Genomic DNA, 23,727 nt, shown 5'->3' with positions numbered 1-23,727 from the left:
GGATTTTGGGCAGTCCCTGGGGTCCCCAGTGGCTCCCAAAGGCAAAGAATGAGCCTCCCCAAACCCAACACAGCCACCCATCTATGTTTAAAGGCATGTTCCTCCATCCACCTATCTCTGCTCCTCTCTCCTTCTTCCAGTTCTGCCTCTTCCCAAATTTTGGCAAATAGGCATAAAGGGAAAGTGGTCAATCAGTAGCCTATGGACCCTGCAAGGCCCCCATGATGGCTTCTGTGGCCTCCAGGGAACCTCTGTGATGCCTTGAATGTCAAAAATAAATTGGAAGAGGAAAAACAGGCTTTCCTGGGGTGCATTCACACTACAGAATTATAGTGCTATTATTCCACTTGAACCACAATTACGATATCCTAGGAAATCCTGGGGTTTGTAGCTAAGAACTCTAAATGTGTGTGCATGTGTCTTCAAGTCGTCTGTCTACGTATGGCAACCCCATAAATTTCATAGGGTTTTCTTAGGCAAGGAATCCTGAGAGGTGGCTTTTCCAGTTCCTTTCTCTGAAATACAGCCTACAGCACCTGGGATTTGTTGGCCGTCTCCCATCCAAACACTAATCCAGGGTTGACCCTGCTCAGTTTCCAAAGTCAGACAGGGTCTATGCCTTTAGGAAACTGAGGCCCTGTGTTATATTGTGTGCATGTGCCTTCAAAGTCACCTGGTGACTTATGGTGACCCCATGAATTTCCTTAGGATCATGTCCTCTTTGACTGAATCTATCCATCTGGTGTGTGATCTTCCTCTCTTCCTACTGCTTTCTGTATTTCCAAGCACTATCATCTTTTCTCATGATGTGGCCAAAGTACAACAGCCTCAATTTTGTCATCTTGGTTTCTAGCGAGAGTTCAGGCTCGATTTGTCCTAGGACCCATTGGATTGCCATGCCTTCTCATGATGGGGCTGATGTAAAAGAGCCTTAACTTTGTTTTCTTGGCTTCTAGGAAAAGTTGAGGCCTTATTTGTTCTTGGACCCATTTGCTCATCTTTTTACCCATCCATGGTATTTGCAGATTAACAATTTGGAAATGCTGTGGGCACTCGGTATCCACTGGGGTTTATTTCCAGGACCCTCCATGGATGCCAAAATCTGTGGGTGCTCAAATGGCATAGTAACACGACATCCCTTATATAAAATGGCAAAAGCAAGGTTTGCTTTTGGGAATTGATATTTTTCAAAAGTATTGCATTTTCAAGCTATGGGTGGTTGAATCCATGAAGAAAAAAATCTGTGACTATGGAGGGCTGGCCCTACTCATTTTCTTGATGCAAATACTTTGCTCTTTCATGCAAAAAGAAAGTGGGAGCAGTGGGGAGAGAAAAAGAAGAAGCACTGCTCCAAACAAGTAGTCCGAACCCTTTTGCCGTAGTCCAAAGTACTTCAAAGCCTTAACCAGAAACAGTAGTTGCCACGTTCCTCTGAGCTGAATCCACACAAACACTGACTGTTCCAAGGCGGCAGGATCCAGCCATCAGAAGCTCTTTGAAATTATGGATGTTTTTCCAAAGTCCTCTCTCCCTAAGTTTGTCTTGGGATGGTTCTGAGTTTTGTTAATTTTTCTTCCACCAGCCCCACCTCCGGCTCTCCAAAACAGGACCTTCCCCCCTTCTTTCCCCCCGTTTGAGACTGGCAACTTTCTCCCCCCAAAAAGTAAATTGCTGAGTTTGGATTTGGCATCGTCGCCAAGGAACGGAGGCACCTTTGATGAATCCCAAAAGGGGCGGACTTCAATCGCCGCACATTTAATAAGTTATTTCCGTGGAAAAACCTTGGTCACATAGTTTGGAAGCAAAGGTTAGAAACGCCTCCCAGTCTTCAGAGCAGCGTAAAAGAGATGGAGAGGAAAGGAGGAAGATCCCTCCTTTACTGTAACTTTTCTCAACAGGTTCCCAGAAGGACCCAGAGTTTCTCCTAAGTTCCTGACTTCATTTTCAGGCACTGTAAATAATCTACAGCCAGCAGCCAGCTTCTCCTTCCATCTTCAGAAACGCAAATCAAACTAGCTAATATTTTCCCCATAAATACAGCTTTAGAAGAGAATTCAGGCTGAGTCTCCCTTAGCCAAAATGCTTGGGACCAGAAGTGTTTTGGGTTTTGGATTTATCTATTCGGACTTTGGAATATTTGCATGTGCATAATACATAATGAGATATCTTGGAGATGGGACCCAAGTCTAAACATGACATTCATTTATGTTTTGTATACACCTAGCCTGAAGGTAATTTTATACACAATCCTCTTAATAATTTTGTGCACGAAACATAGTTTGTGCACTTTGGAAATCATTTACCATATATATACTCGACTCTAAGTCGACCTCATGTATAAGTCGAGGGCAGGTTTGGGGGCCAAAATTGTGGATTTTGCTATGACCCATGGATAAGCAGAGGGTAAAACTTAAGGGCATATGCAGTATGTTTCACATACACCTTATACCAGTGGTTTCCAATCTTTGGCCCTCCAGGTGATTTGGACTTCAGCTCCCACTATTCCTGATTGTTGGCCTGGTTGGCTGGGGCTTCTGGGAACTGCAGTCCAAAACAAATGGAGGACCAAAAGCTGGGAACCACTGCTCTATACACACAGCCTTAAGGTATAGTCGGCCTCTGAGTGATCAGAGGAATTACTCTGTAATAATATTATGTGTAAAGTGAAAGATAGATTTGTGGCTGATGGCCCATCATTTGTTTTTCTTTTTGCTTTAAAGCAATTTGTTTAATTATTCTTGGACTGCCTTTTAAGATTAAAAAAACGCTCACAAGGTAAACATACCATAAAAGCATCAAAGTAAAATGTGTGCCACCATAAAACGCAGTATCGCTGTTGCCATCAATTAAACACCAGTGTTATGTAACATCAGGCCAGAAAAATACCATTAAAAGACAGTAAAAGTAGTCTCCCTTACCCAAAATACTTGCTTGGGATTTTGGAGGGATTTTGGAATACCTGTATTTGTACATATGTACATAATGAGATATCTTAAGGATGGGACCCAAGTATAAACAGAAAATGTATGTTCTGTATACGCTTTATCCACATAGCCAGAAGTGAATTCTATATTTGCAGCCCCTTCTCTGAGAGTTCTGGCACCACAATAAACTAGAAATCCCACGACTCCTTAGGATGGAGCCACAGCAATTAAAGTGGTGTCATAGTGCATTAATTCTGCAGTGTGGCAGCAGCCATAAAGAAGTTTATAAACATTTGCATGGAAAAGGCTGGATGCACGAAGAGACCTGCTGACTTCCATTTTTTGCTTTGAGATTTAGGTCTTTTCTTCAAGGAGAAGGATGTAGCTTCCAACTTACTGTGACCCAAATGGAAACCTATGATAGGTTTTTTTTGAAAGTTTCTGCAGAGGAGGGTTTGCCATTGCCTTCCTCTGAAGCTGAGAGAGTGTGACTTGTCCAAGGTGGGCTTCATGGCCAAGCAAGGATTCAAACCCTGGTCTCCAGAGTCCTAGTCCATCACTCAAACCACTACACCATGCCGGTTCTCTAGATTAAACCCACTGAATCAATAGGATTTGCCAATATGTTGACCCACCATTCAACACTTGATTCAATGGGCTGACTCTGCTTGGGACTAGATAATGGGACTTAAGCATAAAGTAAGACCAAAAGTTATCCTGAAGGCTTTGACACAATTTGAGGTCCTTCTCTATTGTTCCATCACACTTTGTTGATGGAACGGTACTTTTAAGGAAGGAGTCTGGCAGAACTTAAAGGCTCACTAGGTTTATCTGGCATAAGCTTTTGTGGACTGCATCCTATTTGGTTGGAAGCATGGAGCACTGCTGCCTCCCAATTGCCTCCTAAATCAGCACTGTTAAACGAATCACAGATATTTGCACCTTTTGCATTCCTAATTCCTTTGCATCCCGCTCTCACGCCAACGTGTTTCGTATCAAGGCCTGCCAACCGAGGCAATGCTCCATGTATGTCAGGAAATGGGCTGCCACCCACTCAAGCGGGTGCCAACTAAAACCCTTTTAGCCTTTCAGGTGCCTCTGGACTCTTTGAAGTTGTTTTCGCTGCAACAGACTAACCGAGCTAAACTCCATCACCGGAAATGTAAAAAAAAAAAAAAGACAAGGATCTGTTACTGTTGAAGTTCAAAGCTTTCTTGCGCTCCTAACTCATTAATAACCATCACTATTATAATTTTTAAAAAGCAACTCCCCTTTTTTCTCATAAGTAACCAGATGGGTTACTTTTGGGTCCTTTAAGCTTAGCTTCCACTAAGTTGTATTCATATAATTATAGAATCTTAGTGGTGGAAGAGGTCACAAGTGGTCAGGAAATCCAGCCCTTGGCCATGCAGGAATACACAACTAAAGCACTCCTGGGAAATGCCCATCAATGTTGGTTGAAAGACCTCCAAAGATGGGGGGTCCATCACCCTCCAAGGCAACATATTCCACTGTCAAAAAGCTCTTACACTCAAGACGTTCTTCCTAATGGTGAGGTGGAATTTCTTTTCTTCTAGTTTGCATCCATTGCTCCATGTCTCAGTCTCTGGAGCAGCAGAAAACAAGCTCCATACTCCTTCTACATGACACCCTTCTGGAAATTTAGAGATGTCCACCATGCCACCTCTCAGTCTTCTCTTCTCCAAGCTAAACATACATAGCCTGCTCAGTTGTTCCTCACTGGGCTTGGTTTCCAGACCTTTGACCATCTTGGTCCCCCTTTTTCAAAACACACTAAAGCTTGGCAATGTTGTTGTTGTTAGGTGCCTTCAAGTCATTTCTAACTTATGGCAACCTTAAGGCGAACCTATCATGGGGTTTTCTTGGCAAGATTTGTTCAGAGGAGCTTTGCCATTGCCTTCCCTTGAGGCTGAGAGAGTGTGACTTGCTCAAGGCTACCCAGTGGGTTTTATGGTTGACCCAGGACTCAAACTCTGGTCTCCAGAGTCTTGGTCCAACACTCAAACCACAATACCATGTTGGCTCTCTTCAGCTTGGCATTAAGTAAGGTAACCAATGGCTTGCAAGTAACTAGCTATACGTAACTGCTATTTTTTGTAGTGACTAGTATTATTTCCAAACCCTGGGCTTTGAGTAAGACAACTGCATGCCACGCCGCCATGTTGAAGGAATGCCAGCTCAACCATGAAGCATGCAAATGTCATTGGATCTTACACTTTGGGGATACCTGTAAGAGTACCCCAATACATCTGGATGCATTCGAGGAACCACTCAAGTCTGTGATTTTGTCTGAAATGGGGAGAGCAGGCCTACCCTTTTGGAGACGCACACTTTTCCCACCTAAAAGTTAGGAAAGTTAAAAAGTTTTATCTGTCAAGAGGAAGAAAAGAGACCAAGCTGCTCTGGGAACCCAAGAAGTTACTTTTGCCACCTTGCCCCAAAAAGGGTTAAAGGTGGCATGAAAAACCAAGGAAAGGAATGTATTGACCCTGTCTGTCCCCCTTTCTTTTTTCAAGCTACAAAACTGCTCAGTCATGCTGTCGCTCTCGGATTTTACAGGTTTGCAGAGTAGTCCAAAGCCATAAGGAAGAAATTCTCAGAAGGATTTTGTTATACTTTAAGCAAACTGGGAAAGAAATATGCTCCCTTTCTTTAAAATTTCCCATCGGCAAAATAGTCCGCCGAGGGGGAAAAAGTTCAATGGGAAAACATCTGATCAAAGAACCTCTAAGACGTTGTCTTTCTCTCTCTCTCCCTCCTCCCTCTCTCTCTATCCCTTTTTCTTTTTGGATCAAAGTTGTCATTTTTTGGCAACAGACAGAGTTAGCTCGACAAGAAGCCTCTTCAGCCAAGGCCTGACAATTGTTGGTGATCTGAAACTGAAACGCCAAATAACCTGAAATGAAGAGGCAGGGCATGGAGGGTGCAGGGAGGCAGGGATTGTGAAGGAAATATACACATGGCCCCAAATAAACATGCATCTCAGAAAACAGAATCATAGACTGGAAGAGACCCCAAAAGCCATTCTTTCCAACCTCTTCTGCCATACAGGAAGACACCATCCAAACATTCCCAACCGATGGCCATCCAGCCTCTGTTTAAAAGCCTCCAAAGAAGAAGATTCCACTACCCTCCAAGGCAGCACCTTCCACCATCAAACACTTCTGACCATCAAGAAGTTCGTCCTAGTTTTTAGGTGGAATGTCTTCCCCTGAAGTTTGCATCCACTGCTCCATGTCCTAGTCTCTGGAGCAGCAGAAAACAAGCCTGCTCCATCTTCAACATGATCTCCCTTCAAATATTTAAACATGGCTACCATGTCACCCTACTCACCTTCTATTTTCCAGACTAAACATACCCAGCTGGTGGTTTCCAGACCGTTCATCATTTTGGTCACCCTCCTCTGGACTTGTTACTTGTGCATTAAGAGATGCCTTGTCCCAACCACTTTGGTGTGGCTTCCCTTCAAAGATGTGTGCAGATGCCTTCCTTCCTTTGATATGGCCAAAAGCAGCAACCTCCTTCATGGGAGGAAGGGGTGTTGAGTGTGAAAAGTGTGTTTGTGTGTCCCCTAGTAACTGCCTTCTCCAGTCCAGCCTTGCAAAAAACATCTCCCTCCTGTTCATCTACTTCTTGCATCTTTTGACTAACAAACTGGTCAAACACAGAACAGATAGGGACACTGTCATAATAACTGGCTGGAAAGACATGCTCAGAGAGTCATCGTCACAATACGCTTTACACTGGAATGAGTGGAGTGCTTCAGGGTCCTGTCCTAAGGCCATTACTCTTCAACATTTTTATAAAGGACTTAGATGACATGGCAAAGGGAATCCTTATCAAGTCTGCAGATGATGCAGAACTAGGAGGGGTGGTTAACCCATTGGAAGATAGGGAGAGAATTCAAAAGGACCTAGACAAACTAGAAAATTGGGTAGAAAGGAATAAAATGAAACCCAACAGAGGCAAATGCACAATTTTACCCAAATCCACAGCCAGAGATCCAGCCTGAAGGATAACCACTTGCTGACCACAACTTCAGCAGAACGTAAAAGGATGGATTATTTTGTCAGGCAGGCTTTCCTGCCGATGGGTTTTCCTGCTCTGGCTGTCATCAGCCAAACTGTAAGAAAAACCGTATTTCCTGCAAATGAGCGGCTACCTTTACCTCTTCCAAGCCTATCCTTAAATGAAAATGACCACCGGACACAATGGGAAAACCACCAAGAAGTCACGCCAGCTGACTTTAGCGAACCGCATGAGCCTGGCTGTTTTGAATGAGCCAGCCAAGGCTAAATTTAAACACCTCTCATTGTGTGATGCACACTTTATTTTTATTTTGTGAAAAAAACGCAGCCAGGATTGCTTCAAATGAGCAATCTCTCTCTCTCCAGACCTGCGGTTCCACAACAAATAACAAAGCCCAGCGAGTGTGAGAACGCGATTATCAAAGGCTCCCTTGGGCAAGCAAAGTCCTGCAAAACAGGAGAGACGACTGAGAAGGAAACAACCAGCCGCCGAAAAGAGCAGAGAGACACTGTCCCAAGAGGAGGAAAACTGATGTGGTTTTTCCTTCCCCAAGCCAGAAATATGGAGCAAGAGAATCTTTTAACTGTCAGCTAGCAAGAAATGGATGTGAGTTCTTTATTTCATAAGCACTTTTACAAGAACTTGGAAAAGTTAGCTAGTTAACTGGATTGCAACTGTCTCCAGGATTCTCCAGATAGCATAACTATTTGAGAGGTCAAGTCCAAAAAGGAATTCTTATAAAGCTTGGGCTTCAAGAATCCTACTCTGAGGCTACTTTTATAAGGCAAGCTTCAACTGATCTTAACTAATTTACCTGCCATGACACCTCCTAAAGAACCCTGGCTTAGTAATGGTTTTAAAACCCATATAATGAGATCCCAAACAACTCGTTTTCACAGGCATATAGCCATGTTAGTCTGGAACATATCAATATGCTTGTAGCACTTTTGAGATTAACTGAGCAAAAGACGTTGTAGCAGAAGCTTTCGTAGACTTGGTCTACATCCTCAGATGCATGGAGTGAACGAACGGACCTTTATAATTAGATTGTATGAATAGCCATAGAAATGGAAAACTTGAGGGACAACCACCATAGTTAAAACCGGTCACCTCATCACCATTCCCACAAGTTTTGCCTTTCCATGGCTGTTCATATAGTCTGATTACAGAGGTACTTCCTGGGCACTAGTTCACTCCATGGATCTGAGGGCATAGACCAGGTCTATGAAAGCTCATGCTACAATGTCTTTTGCACAAAGGTGCTACAAGATCCATGTTCAAACTAATTTTTTCTTTATGATACAGTCCTGCCTTGATTCTGGCCTGCTTTCCAATACAAACAAGGCCATGATGTTTGGTATAATCCTGAAGCTCTGGGACCTAGGCTCATCTGAGATGATTGACCATCTCCTCTCTGTTTTCCATTTCCATGATTGGCAATTTTATCTCAAGCCTCTCAAGAGCAGAGTTTGAGGAAGCTGCCACTTGCATTCAACACATTAAAATGTCTGCCAACCTGAGAATTCTCCCGGAGTGATATTGGGCGAGTTCGTAGCCTCCGTTTCAGTGTAGGACAATGTTGAATCTGATAGATCTAGGAAGCAAGATGAGAAAGGGGAATGGTTAAATGAACAGCATTAATTTTCCCATTTTTAAAAAAAACCTGAGTACGAAATGCAAGTTGCGACATGCTCTGAACCCAGGTTTGCATTCGCACAAGCAAGCGGAACACAACCTTCTAAACGCCTGGGTGTTCTCCTCACACCATCCATGAACATGTTGCCTTCCTGAACAGAAATAATGAAGCCCACATTTGGATTACCCAAACCCTTTTCTGGCAGACAGCTTTTCACAAGATGCTGGAAGTTGTATAGCCCACCCACTTTCTTTGGGGGAAATCAATAAAAGAGGAACGGGGTGGAGATGCTGGAGAAGGAGAAGAAGCCTAAGACGGCAGCAACTGGGAATCACAAACTAAGGAAAGCATCTGTGAAAAGCGCTCCCGCCATGCTGCTTACAACTGGCACGGGCGCAATATGGTGGGAAACGAGAGATGCACGCCGGCGTTTTCGTGGAACAAACCATCGTTATTAAAAAGGGTTTTATTTGTCCAGCTGCCGTGTTTTGGGAAAACCCTTCTTCACAAGCTGATTCTTCCGTTTCTCTTTTTGTGCTGTTGTAGCCAAAGTTTTGAGTACATTTCTAGCAATTTAACACATTAATGCATTTCTCCCCTTCAACTCTCCCCCGTTGGCATGATATGGGCCCCAGACTGTGTGCAAGCTCCTAACCCCCCCCCCAATAAAAAGTCAGTGTAATTTCCAGGCAATTGTTGCCTCCAAGCCACAGGGAAATCCTCCCCCAGCAAAATGCAAAAACACATGAAAATATCCCCACCCGCCAGCAACTAAGAACCCTGTACAAGCCCCGTGAATGAAAAGTGGCGCAATTTTGCCGCTTTATTCATGGGATAATGCCGGGACAATGGCCACGTCGCGTGATATCATCTGAAAACAATCTCATTGTTGGGGGAAATACATGGGATTTAATCGTCATTTATTCACGGGATATGGCCACTTTGCATCCCGTGTGAACAAGTCCTGTGATAGGTTTGTCTTGGGGTTGCCGTAAGTTGGAAACAACTTGGAGGCACACAACAACAACAACAACAACAACAACAGTTCACGGGTCCATCCTTCCCAGGACTTCCCATTCCGACTGGCAATGCCATTTGGAAGTCAGAGGCAGGGAAGGGGGTCTTTCCTGACCGGTGACCCTGGCGCTGGAACCTGGGACCCTTTTGCCAGCAAAGAGGCCCTTGGCAGACGAGGTTTCCCTTTGTTCACTTTCCTGACACATCCAAACTGCCCTCAAAAATAACCAAGGCTGAGCAGATCAAACGAGTAGCAACTTGGAGCTCCTCGGATAAGGTTACGCTAAGCCTCCAAACAACTCGTTGTTACTATACTTAATTATCACTATTAAAATTCTTGAAGCTGTTTATTCTTGTTTCCTTCCTTCCTTCCTCCTCTGCTGGAACCAAGAAAACTTTGTTTTAACAAGTTTAACGTCTTTTGTTGGTCTTTTTTGCTCTCTTTCTGTCCCCCCCCCACCAGGAATAGCCTTTTAATTAAAAAATATACTCAAAAAGATTGCTTCAAAACCAACCAACTCTGGGTTGGGCTTTTTTGGGGGAGGGGGGTCTTCTTTTCCTTTCCAGACATCCCAACCTTAAAGAGCAAACTTCCATTCCTGAGCAACTCATTCAAAAGCTTTCAATGTAGAAAATGCAGCCACAATTTCAGTCAAAAATAGCATGGTTCTCAAGACTGTTTTTGTGGCCCTTGATCCCACCAAACTCCAGTCTGGGGTTAGTCTACATCTAAGTTCACTATGCAAATTGGTGTGCATTTTCACACATTTGTGTCGAGAGCCTTCACTTAATTGCACAAATTTGCATCAATTCACTCTCCCTCTGCTGAAAATTCACAGCCATCCAAATGCATGCAAAGCAAACTGACAGCCAAAAAGTGTGATCATGTGCATTTCTGCAAATTACTCCACAAAGCCTTTTACCACAAGGTTTAAGAGTTTTTCAGAGAAGGCCCTGCAAAAAGCCCAAACCCCTGCGAATTGCATGTGGCTGGATCACATTCTATTCAACTGGGATGAGGAGCATTTTAGTCTTCTCTTCACTCCAAAAATAATGGACTGCTTTTCCTAGAAGACACCAAGGCTTGAAAATGCACCTTTTAAATGGGTTGTAGCCCACCTACCTACCTACCAGGTGCTGTTGAATGTTAAAGAAACCCTGCCATTTGATCAAAACCTAAAGCACATTCCCAGCCAATTCTGCTGCTGGTGTTTTTTCTGGCATTTTCCAATCCTCCGTGAAAAATTTTGTCAGTGTTGTGGGATTTCTGGAGAACGTAGAACTGGAACATTTTACAGAACTCTTTCCATTGATCTAAATAACGTTATCTGATTTAGCACATATATTATATTCATACACATCCCATGTTTTATGTGGAAATTATTTTATTAGACTATTTGTAATAATGCAATGGGAATAGCATATACTTCCCTTACATTTAACCAAATGACTGCACCTGAAAGAACACTATTTTAAGACAAATACCTAGAGATACCTGAGATATCAAGGGTTTAACTTTCTTTTGCTACAAGTATAGTTTAACATCACTCTTTCATTCTCTGTACTTTAGCAGAACCTTTTATATCCTTGAAAGATAGATGTGAGCGTGGCACAGGGACATTGCATCTCGACTACTTGTATTGGTGACTGGTCAAGAAGTAAGCCATTTTGTGATATAGAAACAAGCTTAGCTGTGTGTTCATTTGTTCGCCTCTTTGCCTGAACCATAGAGTCTGTCAATGCATGTCTCCTTAGAAGAATAACTAGAACTTTGTATCCTATAGTTAGCGCATCGAACATGACCAGTGACAGTACAAGAGCCCACTCAGTGTAGTGCACTGACCATTGCAATTGACTGGGATTTGGGAAATCCATGTTCATGTCCCACTGGGCCATGAAACTAGGGTTGCCAGGTTGCCTTTGTACCTTCAATGGCCATGCAGAAGAAACTCATGGAACAAGCAAAACCTGCTGAAATCCCTTCTTCTAAACAACTACTACAGGTACAGCAGCCCTGATCCTGTTTTTCACCTGTCTACCTTGCAGCGATTCCCAACCTTTGGTCCTCTATTTGTTTTGGAATTCAGCTCCCAGAAGCCCCAACCAACTTGGCCAACAGTCAAGTGCAAATAAATGGGGGACCAAACAGCAAAGAAAGTCTTGAGGTCCTTACCCAATGGTTTTTGCTCGTCGTTTGGAGACAGCCGGGAATAAGGAGGGGGTGGCGATTCTGGAAAAGAAGGAAGACTTGTATTAACACTCAGCTGGGGAGTTTAAGATACAGAAATTTTGCATCCTCCCAACATAAGGCTCTAAGTACCTGCAAAGACCATTAGGAACGTCTTTGCAAGCTGCAATAACCTATAAAAAGAGTAGCAAGCTAGTGCCTGACTAGCTGAACTGGAGATTTGCACACAGTCCTCTCCCACCAAAACTGGATAATTTGCACCCACAAAATGAGATGACCCACAAAAACTCGAGACGCAGGGCAAGGACCTGAGATTTGACAACCCTAGTTCAAGAACACACACACACACACACACACACACACACACACACACACACCTTTTTTTCCCCCAGCCAGGAAATCAGTAGAAACCAATTATTCCTTCTATCTCTGGTGGAGCCTCAGTGATTCACTGTAGTCATGGAGAGACTGTCTGAACATTTTGTCACCCCAAAATGATCAAAGACTCACAAGAAAGACCCAGAATAATAATAATCAGATTTTTAAAGTAACCCAACACCAAGTACTAGGAGCTCCTTTGCCAGGGGATGGGGCATGAATGGGTATTGCTAAACATAGCCCAAACAACCCTAGAGCACCTACACACACAATGTGGGTCTTGAGGAAGCCACTGACTTGCACCTCTTAATCCCATAATCCCTCCAGAGTAGCAGCATCAAATGCAAGGAGGTTGCTCTGGTTAGTCAATCCCAACCTGGATATTTACTGGAAATGCAGGACGTCTGCACCGGCCAAAAAGACCTATTCCTCCCACATTGCACTGTTTGGACAACACATGTCCGAAACCCCAATTGTAGTGCAAGCAGTCCAGATGACATCCAGCACATTCCACACCAGAACCAGGGTTTCACAGCCTATGTTGTTGTTGTGTGGCTCCAAGTCATTTTCAATTTATGGCGACCCTATCATAGGGCCACTTTCTTCAGAGGGGGTTTGCCATTACCATCCTCCAAGGCTGAGAGAGTGTGACTTGCCCAAGGACAATATTTGCTCTGGGTCTTCCAGGAAGATACTGGGACGTTCCATCCTATGCCACCATGGCTGTCTATATGGGCATCCCTGTGTGTCTGATGTCCCCATGGGTCACTCGTTGTGAGGTCAGCACAAGATGCACAGTCTTGTGCCCATTGCTGGGTGCTCTGTCCTGATCTCAGAAGCAAGCAGCCTGGGATGGACATACTGGGAGGACCAGTGCAAACAGCCATGGTGCAGGAACAGAGACCAAGGTAATGGGGACAGGCCTCACCTGCCCACCAGAAAAGGTTAAAACATGCAGTGACGTTTTACATGCAAGTCTCGGGTGCATTTACTGGAGAGGAAGGATCACGTTTATGAGACAACTCAGGCTGCAGCCACACTGCAGAAATAATCCAGTTTGGCACCACTTTAACTGCCATGTGCTCCATGCTATGGAATTCTGGGACCTGTAGTTCTGGAGACACTTAGCCTTCTCCATTGGGTGCCACAGCAAACTACAACCCCCAAGAATCCGTAGCATTGAACCGTGGCTAAAGTGTTAAAGTGGTGTCAAACCGGATTACGTATTCACTGGGGATCCAGCCTCAGTTGCAAGTCAATGTAGGGAACAATCACACAGCAAGGGACCTGAACAAGTCAAACTCTGGAGGGGAAATCAAACATTTTATGTTACTTTCCCTAGCTTGAAAGAAACTTGGGAACTGTAGTCACTCTTTGCCAAGTGCCTTGTTCCAAAACTTGTGGCCAGCTCAAAAGAACTACAAATTCTGAGCTCCTGCGGGAACAGAGATAGTCAAACAAGCTGGTTTACATCTGCTCAAGAAACTGGCTTATATCTGTGCAGCGCCAAACTGGTTTCACGCACGGGATGAGTCCTTCCTGAATCTTCATTCGCGAAGCAAAGCCAGAGAGAGAGAGAGACTTAGGAATGTTCCTAAGGATGCCGTCAAGTTGTTGGAAAGCTACTTCCATTGCAGTTGTTACAAAAATGGTAGATCCAGCCCAAAAACCCTCTTTGTCACGACAATGCGCCTCTGTTACAAAGAACCCGGTATCTGGTGTCGAATTTAAGGGAAAGGATCCCATCACTCCCTGCAGAAAAAGATACAGAGCAAACTGGATTGGGAAGCACTGCATGAGGCACTGGGATTGCAAAACCTGATTTAAGGAAAGTTTATTTCCCACCCGTCCTCAAACATGAACACACAACTAAAGGAGGAGAGTAAAACGTCCAAAACTTTCTTCTTCTTCTTGAAACAACAGAGAGAACAAAAATTAGGGAAAGACCCAAAAATGCATATATGCACAACACACACACACAATCCACAAACGGGTTAACAAGAACCAGGACCTTGCAACTAGCATCCAAGAAAACTTTCTGGGACTCTTTCATTCCCAGATTCTGCTGGAATTCATTGTTCCGGGAAAAACAAGAAAGAAAAATTCAAGTGAAACCAACTTTTTAAATTCAATTTGAGATGGCTTGGTTTTGGGGTTTTTCCCCCCTCTTCTCTTCCTCTAAAAAGAGTTACGACAGAAGTACAGGTTCTGCTGCTTTAGAAGAAGAAGGGAAAAATTAAAAGCAGGGGGGAATCCACTTTGCAAGGCGAAAAGTTGGAAATAGAGCCGCTGCAGCTTTAAGAAAGGCAGTCAGATAAATTGCCAGCCTGCCTGGCGCCAGCAAAATGCAAACTGCGTATTATCACCACTTCTTCACCTAAATAGCAAGAAGGGGGGAACCCTCCTTAGGAAAAGAAGGAGGGAAGCAAAAATAAAAGGAGGAGGAGGAGGGAGGGAGGAAGAGCTTTTTAAGCCCAACTTGAAACTGATCTCAATTGAAAGGGGATAATGCCAGGCCAAAGGGAAAGGAATTTGTCCCTGTGTGTTTCCCCCCTTTAATTCCCATCTTCTTCTTCTTCTTCTGGCCTTCAGAAAGTGGTGATTTTCTGCGCTTGCAAAAAAAAAGAGAGAAAGAAAGAACGAAGGAAAGAGTTATCTCTCTGTCCACACTGCCAAAAAAGAATATCATCATTTTTCAGTGGATACAGTTACCACAAAATAACAAGCCAGGCCTAAGTTTTGTTTTGCCAATGCATGCTTCTTGTGGGATGATGGGGCTTTATGGCCGTGTAAAATATACTTCTGATGGGATTGAGATGCTGGTCAAAGGTGGCCATCCACACTGCAGAAATAATCCAGTTTCAAACCACTTTAACTGCCACGGCACAACACTACAGGATTCTGGGAATTGCACTTTGCTGTGGCACCGGAGCTTTGCTCTGCAATTTTTTCCCTTTTTGCTGCAAAACTGCAAACTGCCATTCCCAGGCTTCCGCAGTATTGAGCCAGGAGAGTTTAAAGTGGTATCAAACCCAATTATTTCTGCAGTATGGATGCAACTAGAGTTTCCTCTGATCCTTTTCTTCCATTCCAACACGAAGGAGGAAGGAAGGTGACTATACATATGGGGCTTTTCCCTGCACAATTCAGCCCACATCCCCAAACCAGCACCCATCTTCCTAAATTCACCCTGAGTTTGTATCTTTGCAACATGTCCAAGGTTTGGGTTTTAAGTCAAATAATAAAGTGCTTGTTGTCAAAGCAGAAGAAAACCACTCCCGCCTTCCCTCCTTCTGCCAGAGAGAGACTTATCATGATCTGCTCCAGTGAACGCCAGCTATTCCAGCAATTTCGGCAGAAAACCGAGACAACGCTCAGCTTTCGGGGGACCTGGGGACGGGAGGATAGGTGTGAGGGCAACCGAAGAAAGGAAAGAGCCAGGACTTTTTCATATGGAGGAATGTGTCACCCTCCCGAAAGAAGAAGAAAGAAGGGGGCAATCTGAAAATGCAAGAAATCATGTAGTAGCTTATCACACGCACAGACAGACGCGGCGTCCATCCGAAAGAGAAAGCAGTGCGTCTGCAGCAACTTGTTCAAACACCAAAAGGCCTGTCTAAATAAAAAGATATTTGTCTGGCGGAGGAAAAGAGAGTAGGGATCGGAGAAAGACGTTTCCCCATCTTGGGGGCAGCCACAGAGAAGGCTCTGTCATGGACCCTGTGGCTGCATCTGCACTCCAGAAATGATCCAGTTTGAGACCACTTCAACTACTGTGCTCCATGCTATTGAATTCTTGGAAATGTAGTTTTGGGAGACATTTAAGCCTTCTCTGTGAAAGAGCTCTATTGCAACAACAAGCTACAATTTTCAGAATCCCATAAGCTTTCAGCCATGGCTGCCAAAGTGGTGTCAAACTGGATCATTTCTGCAATGCGGACGCAACTTGGTGGTGGGACAGAGAAAGCCCCCCACTAAAGATCTTAAAAATTCAGGTAGGTTCATGGCTGTTGTCTAAAGTGAAGTTTTTGAAATTCGCACTACAGAAATATTCCAGTTTGTTTGTTCTTATGTTCTGATGAGTCTCGTATTTTGTTCTTATTTTGCCTATGGTTTGTTAACCTGCAGTAAAGGTGATTGATTGATTGATTGATTCCAGTTTGACACCCCCTTTAACTGCCACGGCTCAACGCTACAGAAATCTAGGAACTTTACTTTGTTGTGGCACAACAGCAAAGTCTCAACATCCCACAAAACTACAATCCCCCAAATTCCATAGCACTGAGCCACAGCAGTTAAAACAGTGTCAAACTGAATTATTTCTGTAGTGTGGATGCAGCCAGGGTGAGAAAGAGAGGGGGGTGTTTTGACCTACTTCAGGCATATTTTAGAGACATGAAGGAACCACTCCGGGACAAAAATATACCGCAAGAAGCTAGGAGGCTAGTTTACAACAGACTAGACCCAGAGTTTGGAAAGTTGCATTTAAGACAAATGAAATATAATAACATGCTGAAGTTACCCAGAATGGAACCGTCATTATGCCACCGCCGGCTTCAGCGTGGCATTACATTCATTCGCCTTCAAAGCAACTTTCCACGCATTGCTCCACATATCTCCATAGCATCTCCTCCATCCCTTCTCAGGCATCAGATGCCAGCGTTGGCCATGCTGGGTAAGGCTGATGGGAGTTGAAGTCCCAATAACTATCTATAGAGACCCACATTTGGAGAAGCCTAGTCCAAATTGCCTGGAGCTTTCTCACTCTCCATCTTACAAAGAAAATGGAAATGCTTGTTGTGTGACAAGCCAGTTTCCTTCTTCTGCACAATCTTTAAAAGTACTAGGAACCCTTTCTAATTTTCAGTCTGTATCTCTGGTAGGATTGCCAGAGTACTAAATGGAGAGGGCTCCTGTACTTTTAAAGGTTGGGAGGAAGCAGGTACTGTATTGCTTGTTACTTGGTTGTGCAACACCTGCTGCAATTCCCCCTTTTACACAGCCATTAACGATACAGGAGGTCTCTTTTCAGTTTGCTTTTCAGTACCATGAAACCCACTGGAAGGCCCTTGGCAAGTCACACTCTCTCAGCCTCAGTGGAAGGCAATGGCAAACCTCCTCTGAACCAATCTTGCCAAGAAAACCCCATGATAGGGTCTCCTTAGTGTTGCAATAAGTTGGAAACTACTTGAAAGCACACAGCGACAACAACAACGACTCATTAAAACCTTGTACAGTTAGATCCATAGCCGACTGGGGAAACCGAGGCTGAAAAAGAAAGCTGCCTTCTGCCTGGCTTAGAAGTTGGGATAGTTTATTTACTTTGGGACTACAACTCCCAGCATTCCCCAGACAGCTGAGTGACAGTGCTGGCTGGGACAAAGGATCCATCCAAAACCTAAACTTTGCAAGATTCATAAACAGAAGTGATGTGAAACTTGAATTCAGGGCTGCATCTACACAGCAGAAATAGTGCAGTCTGACAAAGCTTTAACTGGCACAGTGCTATGGGATCCTGGGATTGAGCCATGGCTCAATGCTATGGGATCCTGGGATTTGTAGTTTGTAGCACTCTCTGACAGAGTACAAATCCCAGCATTGCACAGCATTGCAACATGGCAGTTAAAGCATTGTCAAACTGCATTGATTCTGCAGCATAGATGCAGCCCAACCCAAGTCTCAGTCCCTCTGTACCCATGTGAACATTTTTGGATCAAGGATGGTGAAAAGTCTGGAAGCAGAAATGAAGCGGATGGTTGGGTAAAGCGAGGCAGCCTCATTGGGATTCCCACCAGCTTTTAATGCTCCACTGAGCGCCAACTACTCCATGCACCAGGCACGGTACAAAACAATGCTGTGCCACAATCCCTGCCAAGAGGTTTGGAGCAAAACAAGAGCAGTGGAATGCAGATCAGGGCTGGACAATGAGCGTCTGCGTGTGGAAGGTCTACACGCGAGGAGGGGCTTTGGTCCCCTGTATTGCCAGGGCACCCCCAGCAACCTCCACTTCAGGGACGCCATTAGTTCTCAACAGGACAGGAGCCTGATACAAATTTCCATTTATAACATACAGCGGGCCCTTGGTATCTGCTGCAGTTTGTTTCCATGGATGACAAAATCCAAGGATGCTCGTCCCATTAAGTACAATGACATAGAAAAATGGTAGAATTCAAAGAGATAGCCGTGTTAGTCTGCAAGATCAGTATGTAAAGAGATCTTGTAGCATCTTCGAGACTCACTGCAGGAAAGAAGTTGGCAGCCTGAGCTTTCCTAGGTCCACAACAAACTGCAGAAATAGTCGTTTGCGACCACGTTAACTGCCCTGGCAGTGGGGAATCCTGGGAACTGTAGTTTTGTGAGACATTTAGCCTTCTCTGTCCAAGACAAACTACAGTTCCCATGGTTTAGTGGTCTTGAGCCAAAGTATGAAAAATCTTTAACTATTTCATTGTCTTCATCATCTGCTTTAAAGCTATATAGATCATAGCACAGTAGTTTGAATGTTGGACTACAACTCCGGAGACTAGGGTTCAATTCCCACTCAACCACTGAACCCACTTTGGGCAAGTCGCACTTTCTCAGCCTCAGGGGAAGGCAATGGCAAACCTCCTCTGAACCAGTCTTGCCATGATGGGTTCTCTTTTGGGTCGCCAAAAGTTGGAAGCCACTTGAAGGGAGGACACAACACGCACATACAAACTGCATCAATGCAGTGTAGATGCAGCCTGGGCCAGTTGCAGTCTTTCCCACACCTGCAACCACAGAGATGGCTGTTGTATCAGGATTGTATACTGTTGTATAAGGATGCAACTCTGGCTGAACCCTTATATTGGTTTCCAAAGAGCCTCATCCCAATGGGAGAGGAAGTGCCAGAAGACAGCTCTGCCCACATTCTCAAGTTCCCAACCCAACCTTGCCAGGATGCGCCAGGCTAGTGGCACACCCTTGAGTGTCTTTCCTCTGACTTTTATCAGTCTACCAACAGCTTGCAAGGGAACAGCTTAGGGGAAACCTCAGAAGCCTAGGTACATTGGGGAAGGAAGAACCATTATCCTACACAACCAAGTCTTTCGCACAACTGTGGCAATGGCAATGGCAGCCATAGGTGTGTGGCACAGGATTTTAGGGAATGGCAGCCAGCCGACAAACTCCCAGTTGCCAGCCCCTGCTTCAGGCAGGTCAAACATAGATTGAGGCTGCATCTGCACTGCAGAAATAATACACTTCAAAACTGCTTTAACTGCCATGGCTCCATGCTATGGGATCCTAGGATTTGTAGTGGCACCAGAGCTCTCTGACAGAGAAGGCTGAATATCTCACCAAAATACAAATCTCAGGATTCCATAGCATTGAGCCATGGCTGTTAATGTGGTCTCAAACTGGATTATTTCTGCAGTGCAGATTCAGCCTTAGCGCATAGGTGCTACCCTGAAACACCCCACAAATTATTAAGGTGTATTACCACTGCGTACATTGCACCATCTGTGTTTTGGGACATGGATCAATGGAAGCACAGCAGAGTTGTTGTTATGGTTTTTCAAGTGATGAAAATGAGGAGGAGTGGGGTGTGTTCTTGTAAGCCTTCACACTTTTTAAAAAGTTACTTTTTGGACTGCAAGGCCTAGAATCCCCTGGCTGACCATACCAACAGATTCTGGAAGTAGTAGACCCCTCTCAAAGTAACTTTTCTGAGCTCTGTCTGTAACCCTATATAAAAGGACACATGCGTATATAAATAGAGCCTGAGTTCTTTCCCTAATTTAGGCTACAATCTATTGCAAAAGAGGGTGGAACTGACATGCAAGCAAAGGTGCTCCGGGGGTCAGGTTTGTTTTGCTTTGGTCCTTGCTGGAGACCAAAGTTTGAGACGGGTTTGTTTGGTCCCGAGCTCCTCTAGATCCCCTGGATGGCCCTTTTTCTGGCAAAAGAAGAAAGAGGATCAACTGTTTCTCCTGCAAGGCTCCAACTGAGGCAATTCACCTTCCAAATAGGCATCAGAGGTCTCCCGGCACTGATGGAAATGGGGGGAAAGCCATATGTTTTTCTATACCAGAAATGGACATTTCTGGGTTGTCTGTTTTCTGGCAATCTATGCAACCTTTGGAGGTTTATGGGCAGAACATTTGATCTAGGAAGCAATGTCCAACTCGCCTCATCCATCCATCCATCCATCCATCCATCCATCCATCTCATTTATAGGTCACCTTTCTCCCAGAGTGGGATCCAAGGCAGCTCACAAAAAAAGATTCACCAAAACCCTAACAATAAAGTTTTATCAAAGCAATTAAAACCATCACATTAAAGAGTACAGAATCTTTAAAAGCCACACAAAATGTATAAATAAAGCGCACACACACGCGCACACATCATAAGACGCTTCTTGCAAGCAGTTGCACATTAAAAGGTTGCTTAAATGAACAGGACTGCAGGGAGAGGGTTCTCCATTGATCCATTCATTATCTATTGATCCATCCATTCATTTTTCTATACCTTCCCCAACTCGAGGCTGACAGTTTGAGCAGCATTTAGGCTTAAAGAAAGGAGACACATGTGATGCGGTCAGCAACTAGAAACCTCTGGATGGAGCTACAGCGCTTAAAGTGATGTTGAACTGCACTATGTCTATAGTTTAGATACACCCTAAAAATATTAAACGCCCTGATCCTAAAGATTTCACAGCACACTCCTACCTGTGGATGATGGGAGGGCCAATTTGCACTGCAGGCTGCATCGTGGCCCATGCTTCCCAAAAATGAGTGAGAACTGACCCAAACAGGAATACATTTTTTTGTAGTTGAGGTGTCTCTTTTGATGGGGGGGGGGTGCTCTTTAGCTTAGTGGCACTTTGCCCATTATGGGGAGTAAGGGGTCTTTTCAATTTTCAAATCTGGGAAGGGACATCAGGGGCTGCAAAAATCCTTTGGGGCTGCTGCATGGACCCATGCTCCCCCAGCCCTATTTTGAAAGAATACCAAGAGGTCACCCTTTCTTAATGACATCCGAAACTACTAGGCCTTGGAAAGTGACCCCAGAAAGTGCAACTTGAACCATTCACAGGCTGGGCAAATTAAATTTAGACTGACCTTTCTCCAATGCCCATGGTGTGGATAATGGGCATTTGTAGTCCAAGATGTCTAGTGAACACACAACCAGGTTAGGGGACACTGGTTTTTAAACCAACATTCCCAGGATAAGGCAGACTGGGAGTTACTAACCATAAACACAAGAGGTAGGACACCTTATGGAAAAGCCACACCTTATGACCGCAAATGTAATGCGCCATTATCCCAGAATGCATCCTGCTTATGCTCCGATGCACCCTTCCGGGGAGCAATCTGGTTTTCAACAGCACCAGCCCTTTATGAAACTTCATATGCAAAAGAATGATTAAAGTTTCTGCCATCAGGAGTTTGTCAGCATGGGCCATCTTTGCAAAATTTGGAAATGTTATGGTTTTTTGGGACCACAACACCCATTATCCCCAGACAGCTTTGGAACTATAGTCCCCCAAAAGTAACTCCTCTATGGTTTGCATGTTCCAAGACTGCAGCCACACTGCTGAACTGGCACAGTTTGACATCACATTAACTGCCATGGCTCAATGCTGTGCAGTCCTGGTACCTGGGTTTTGTAGTGTTAAAGTGGTGTCAAACTGCATTGTTTCGACAGTGTAGATGCACCCCGACATGCGTTAAAAAAACAATTGTTCTTGCAAGAAACCTTCCTTGATTATTCCAATTTAACGTCCGTTTTTTGGCCCCTGTAAAAGCCTCCATATGCACAATGTGTGCCTTGCTTTTATTTTTGGACTTAAGCAGCATACAAATCTTTGTATATAAACACACAACCCCCTTTTAATTCCCTGGTTTGTATATTGTGCCTGTTGTACGTCTCACTGATAGACACCACTTTCCAATTTATGTTTTAAATCGAACCAGAACGCATAGCTTTGCAAAGAAGTGATTAAAATGTGGCCGCCAGGCCCTCTCCACCATTAAAAACAGACTTATTCCTGAAAGGCGTCCCATGCAACGCTGGCAGGAAGAGTCCAATCCTAATCATAGGTTTGATTTATCCATTTCTTGGAGCCGGTTGGATGCTCTGGCTAGACTATGTTTCACTGGCGAAATCCTATGTTTCACTGGCACAGAGTTATAGAAACGTTGCTTAGAAATCCCACCCGCTCCGTCTGCTCTTAGTTTCTGACATGTGTTTTAAAAGCATCCTCCAAATCTTAAGAGTTGGAAAGGGCCACAGAGGTCATCTAGTCTTCCCCAAACTTCAGTGATGGTCTTCCAGGTGTTTTGGACTTCAGCTCCCAGAATTCCTGACTGTTGGCCAAGCTGACTGAGGCTTCTGGGAGTTGAAGTCCAAAACACCTGGAGGACCAGAGTTTGGGAATAACTGAACTCTAGACCAAACTCAGGCCATTCAAGGAAAACACAGTTACTGCCGTCTTGAAAGATGTCCATCTAACCTCTCTATAAAGGCCCCTAAAGAGAGTGTGGCCTAGTGGTTTGAGTGTTGGATGATGACTCTGGAGACTCTGGATGACCCTTGGCAAGTCACACTGTCTCAGCCTCAAAGGCAATGGCACACCTCCTCTAAACCAATCTTGGCAAGAAAAACCCATGAGAGGTTTGCCTTAGGGTTGCCCTAAGTTGAAAACGACTTGAAGGCACACAACAACAACAACAACAACAACAAGAATCCATCCCCACAGAGAAAGTCTATTTCACTGTCAAACAACACCTTTTACAGTAACTAGAACGCTTCCTAATGTTTGGCAGTGACTTGAAGGTTGGGCCATGGCTCTGGAGGTCAGGGTTGGATTCCTCGATCCATGATGGGAAGCCACTGGGTGATCTTGAGTGAGTCACGCTCTCTCAGCCCCAGGAAACCTCAATGACTGGGTTGCCTTAGGGTCGCCAAAAGTTGGAAACAACTTGGAGGCACACAACAGGAAAGAAGGTTTTGAGTGTTGGACTGTGACTCTGGAGACCAGGGTTTGGTTCCCAACTTTGCCATGAAAACCTCCTGGGTGACCCTGGGCAAGTCACACTCTCTCAGCCTCAGGAGAGGCAATGGAAAGCCTTCTCTGGGCCAGTCTTACCAAGAAACCCCCAGGACTGGCTTGCCTTAGGGTCACCCAAAGACAAGAACTACCTGAAGGCAGACTAGACACACAGAAGAGCAACTGTTGGGTGACCCTGGGCAAGTCACACTCTCTCAGCCTCGGAGGATGTCAAGGGCAAGCCTCCTCTGAAGCCATCTTTCCAAGAAAACCCCAGGAGAGGGTCGCCAGAAGTTGAGAAACCCACTGTGGGACCTTGGGCAGGTCACACTCTCTCAGCCCCAGGGGAAAGCGACGGCAAAGCCTCCCCTGGGCCCACATTGCCAAGAAAGCCCTTTAGAGTTGCCAGGGCTCAGGAAGGACCTGAAGGCATCATGCCACAGAGAGAGAGAGAGAGAAGAGCAACCCATGGAGAAGCATGGCAGGAGACACAGGGCATGGGAGGAGGCTGCCCTTAGGG

At 44.7% G+C, this 23,727-nt stretch overlaps 2 protein-coding genes across 2 annotated transcripts in view; both read right to left on the bottom strand.

Annotated features, from left to right (window-relative positions):
- Window positions 1-23,727, bottom strand: part of LOC149307492 (SMAD family member 6-like) — a 47,991-nt gene that overhangs the window by 22,481 nt on the left and 1,783 nt on the right. Inside the window, exons 2-3 of the mRNA XM_089539285.1 lie at window positions 11,801-11,857; window positions 8,491-8,568 (exon numbers count right to left, since the gene is read on the bottom strand). Of these exons, the coding sequence (XP_089395411.1) occupies window positions 8,491-8,568; window positions 11,801-11,857 (135 nt within the window). The remainder of the gene's footprint in view (window positions 1-8,490; window positions 8,569-11,800; window positions 11,858-23,727) is intronic.
- The window catches only part of LOC149307491 (protein zwilch homolog), a 66,869-nt gene continuing 54,955 nt past the window's right edge, over window positions 11,814-23,727 (bottom strand). Inside the window, exon 21 of the mRNA XM_089539282.1 lies at window positions 11,814-11,857. The gene's annotated coding sequence lies outside the window, so the exon portion shown is untranslated. The remainder of the gene's footprint in view (window positions 11,858-23,727) is intronic.

This window comes from Sceloporus occidentalis, unplaced genomic scaffold (genome assembly GCF_023333645.1).
Source record: "Sceloporus occidentalis isolate IW3139 unplaced genomic scaffold, rSceOcc1.0.p SCAF_9, whole genome shotgun sequence".
NCBI classification, from domain to species: domain Eukaryota; kingdom Metazoa; phylum Chordata; class Lepidosauria; order Squamata; family Phrynosomatidae; genus Sceloporus; species Sceloporus occidentalis.
Note: the sequence above shows the minus strand (reverse complement) of the source record. Positions and strands in the feature narration are given on the sequence as shown.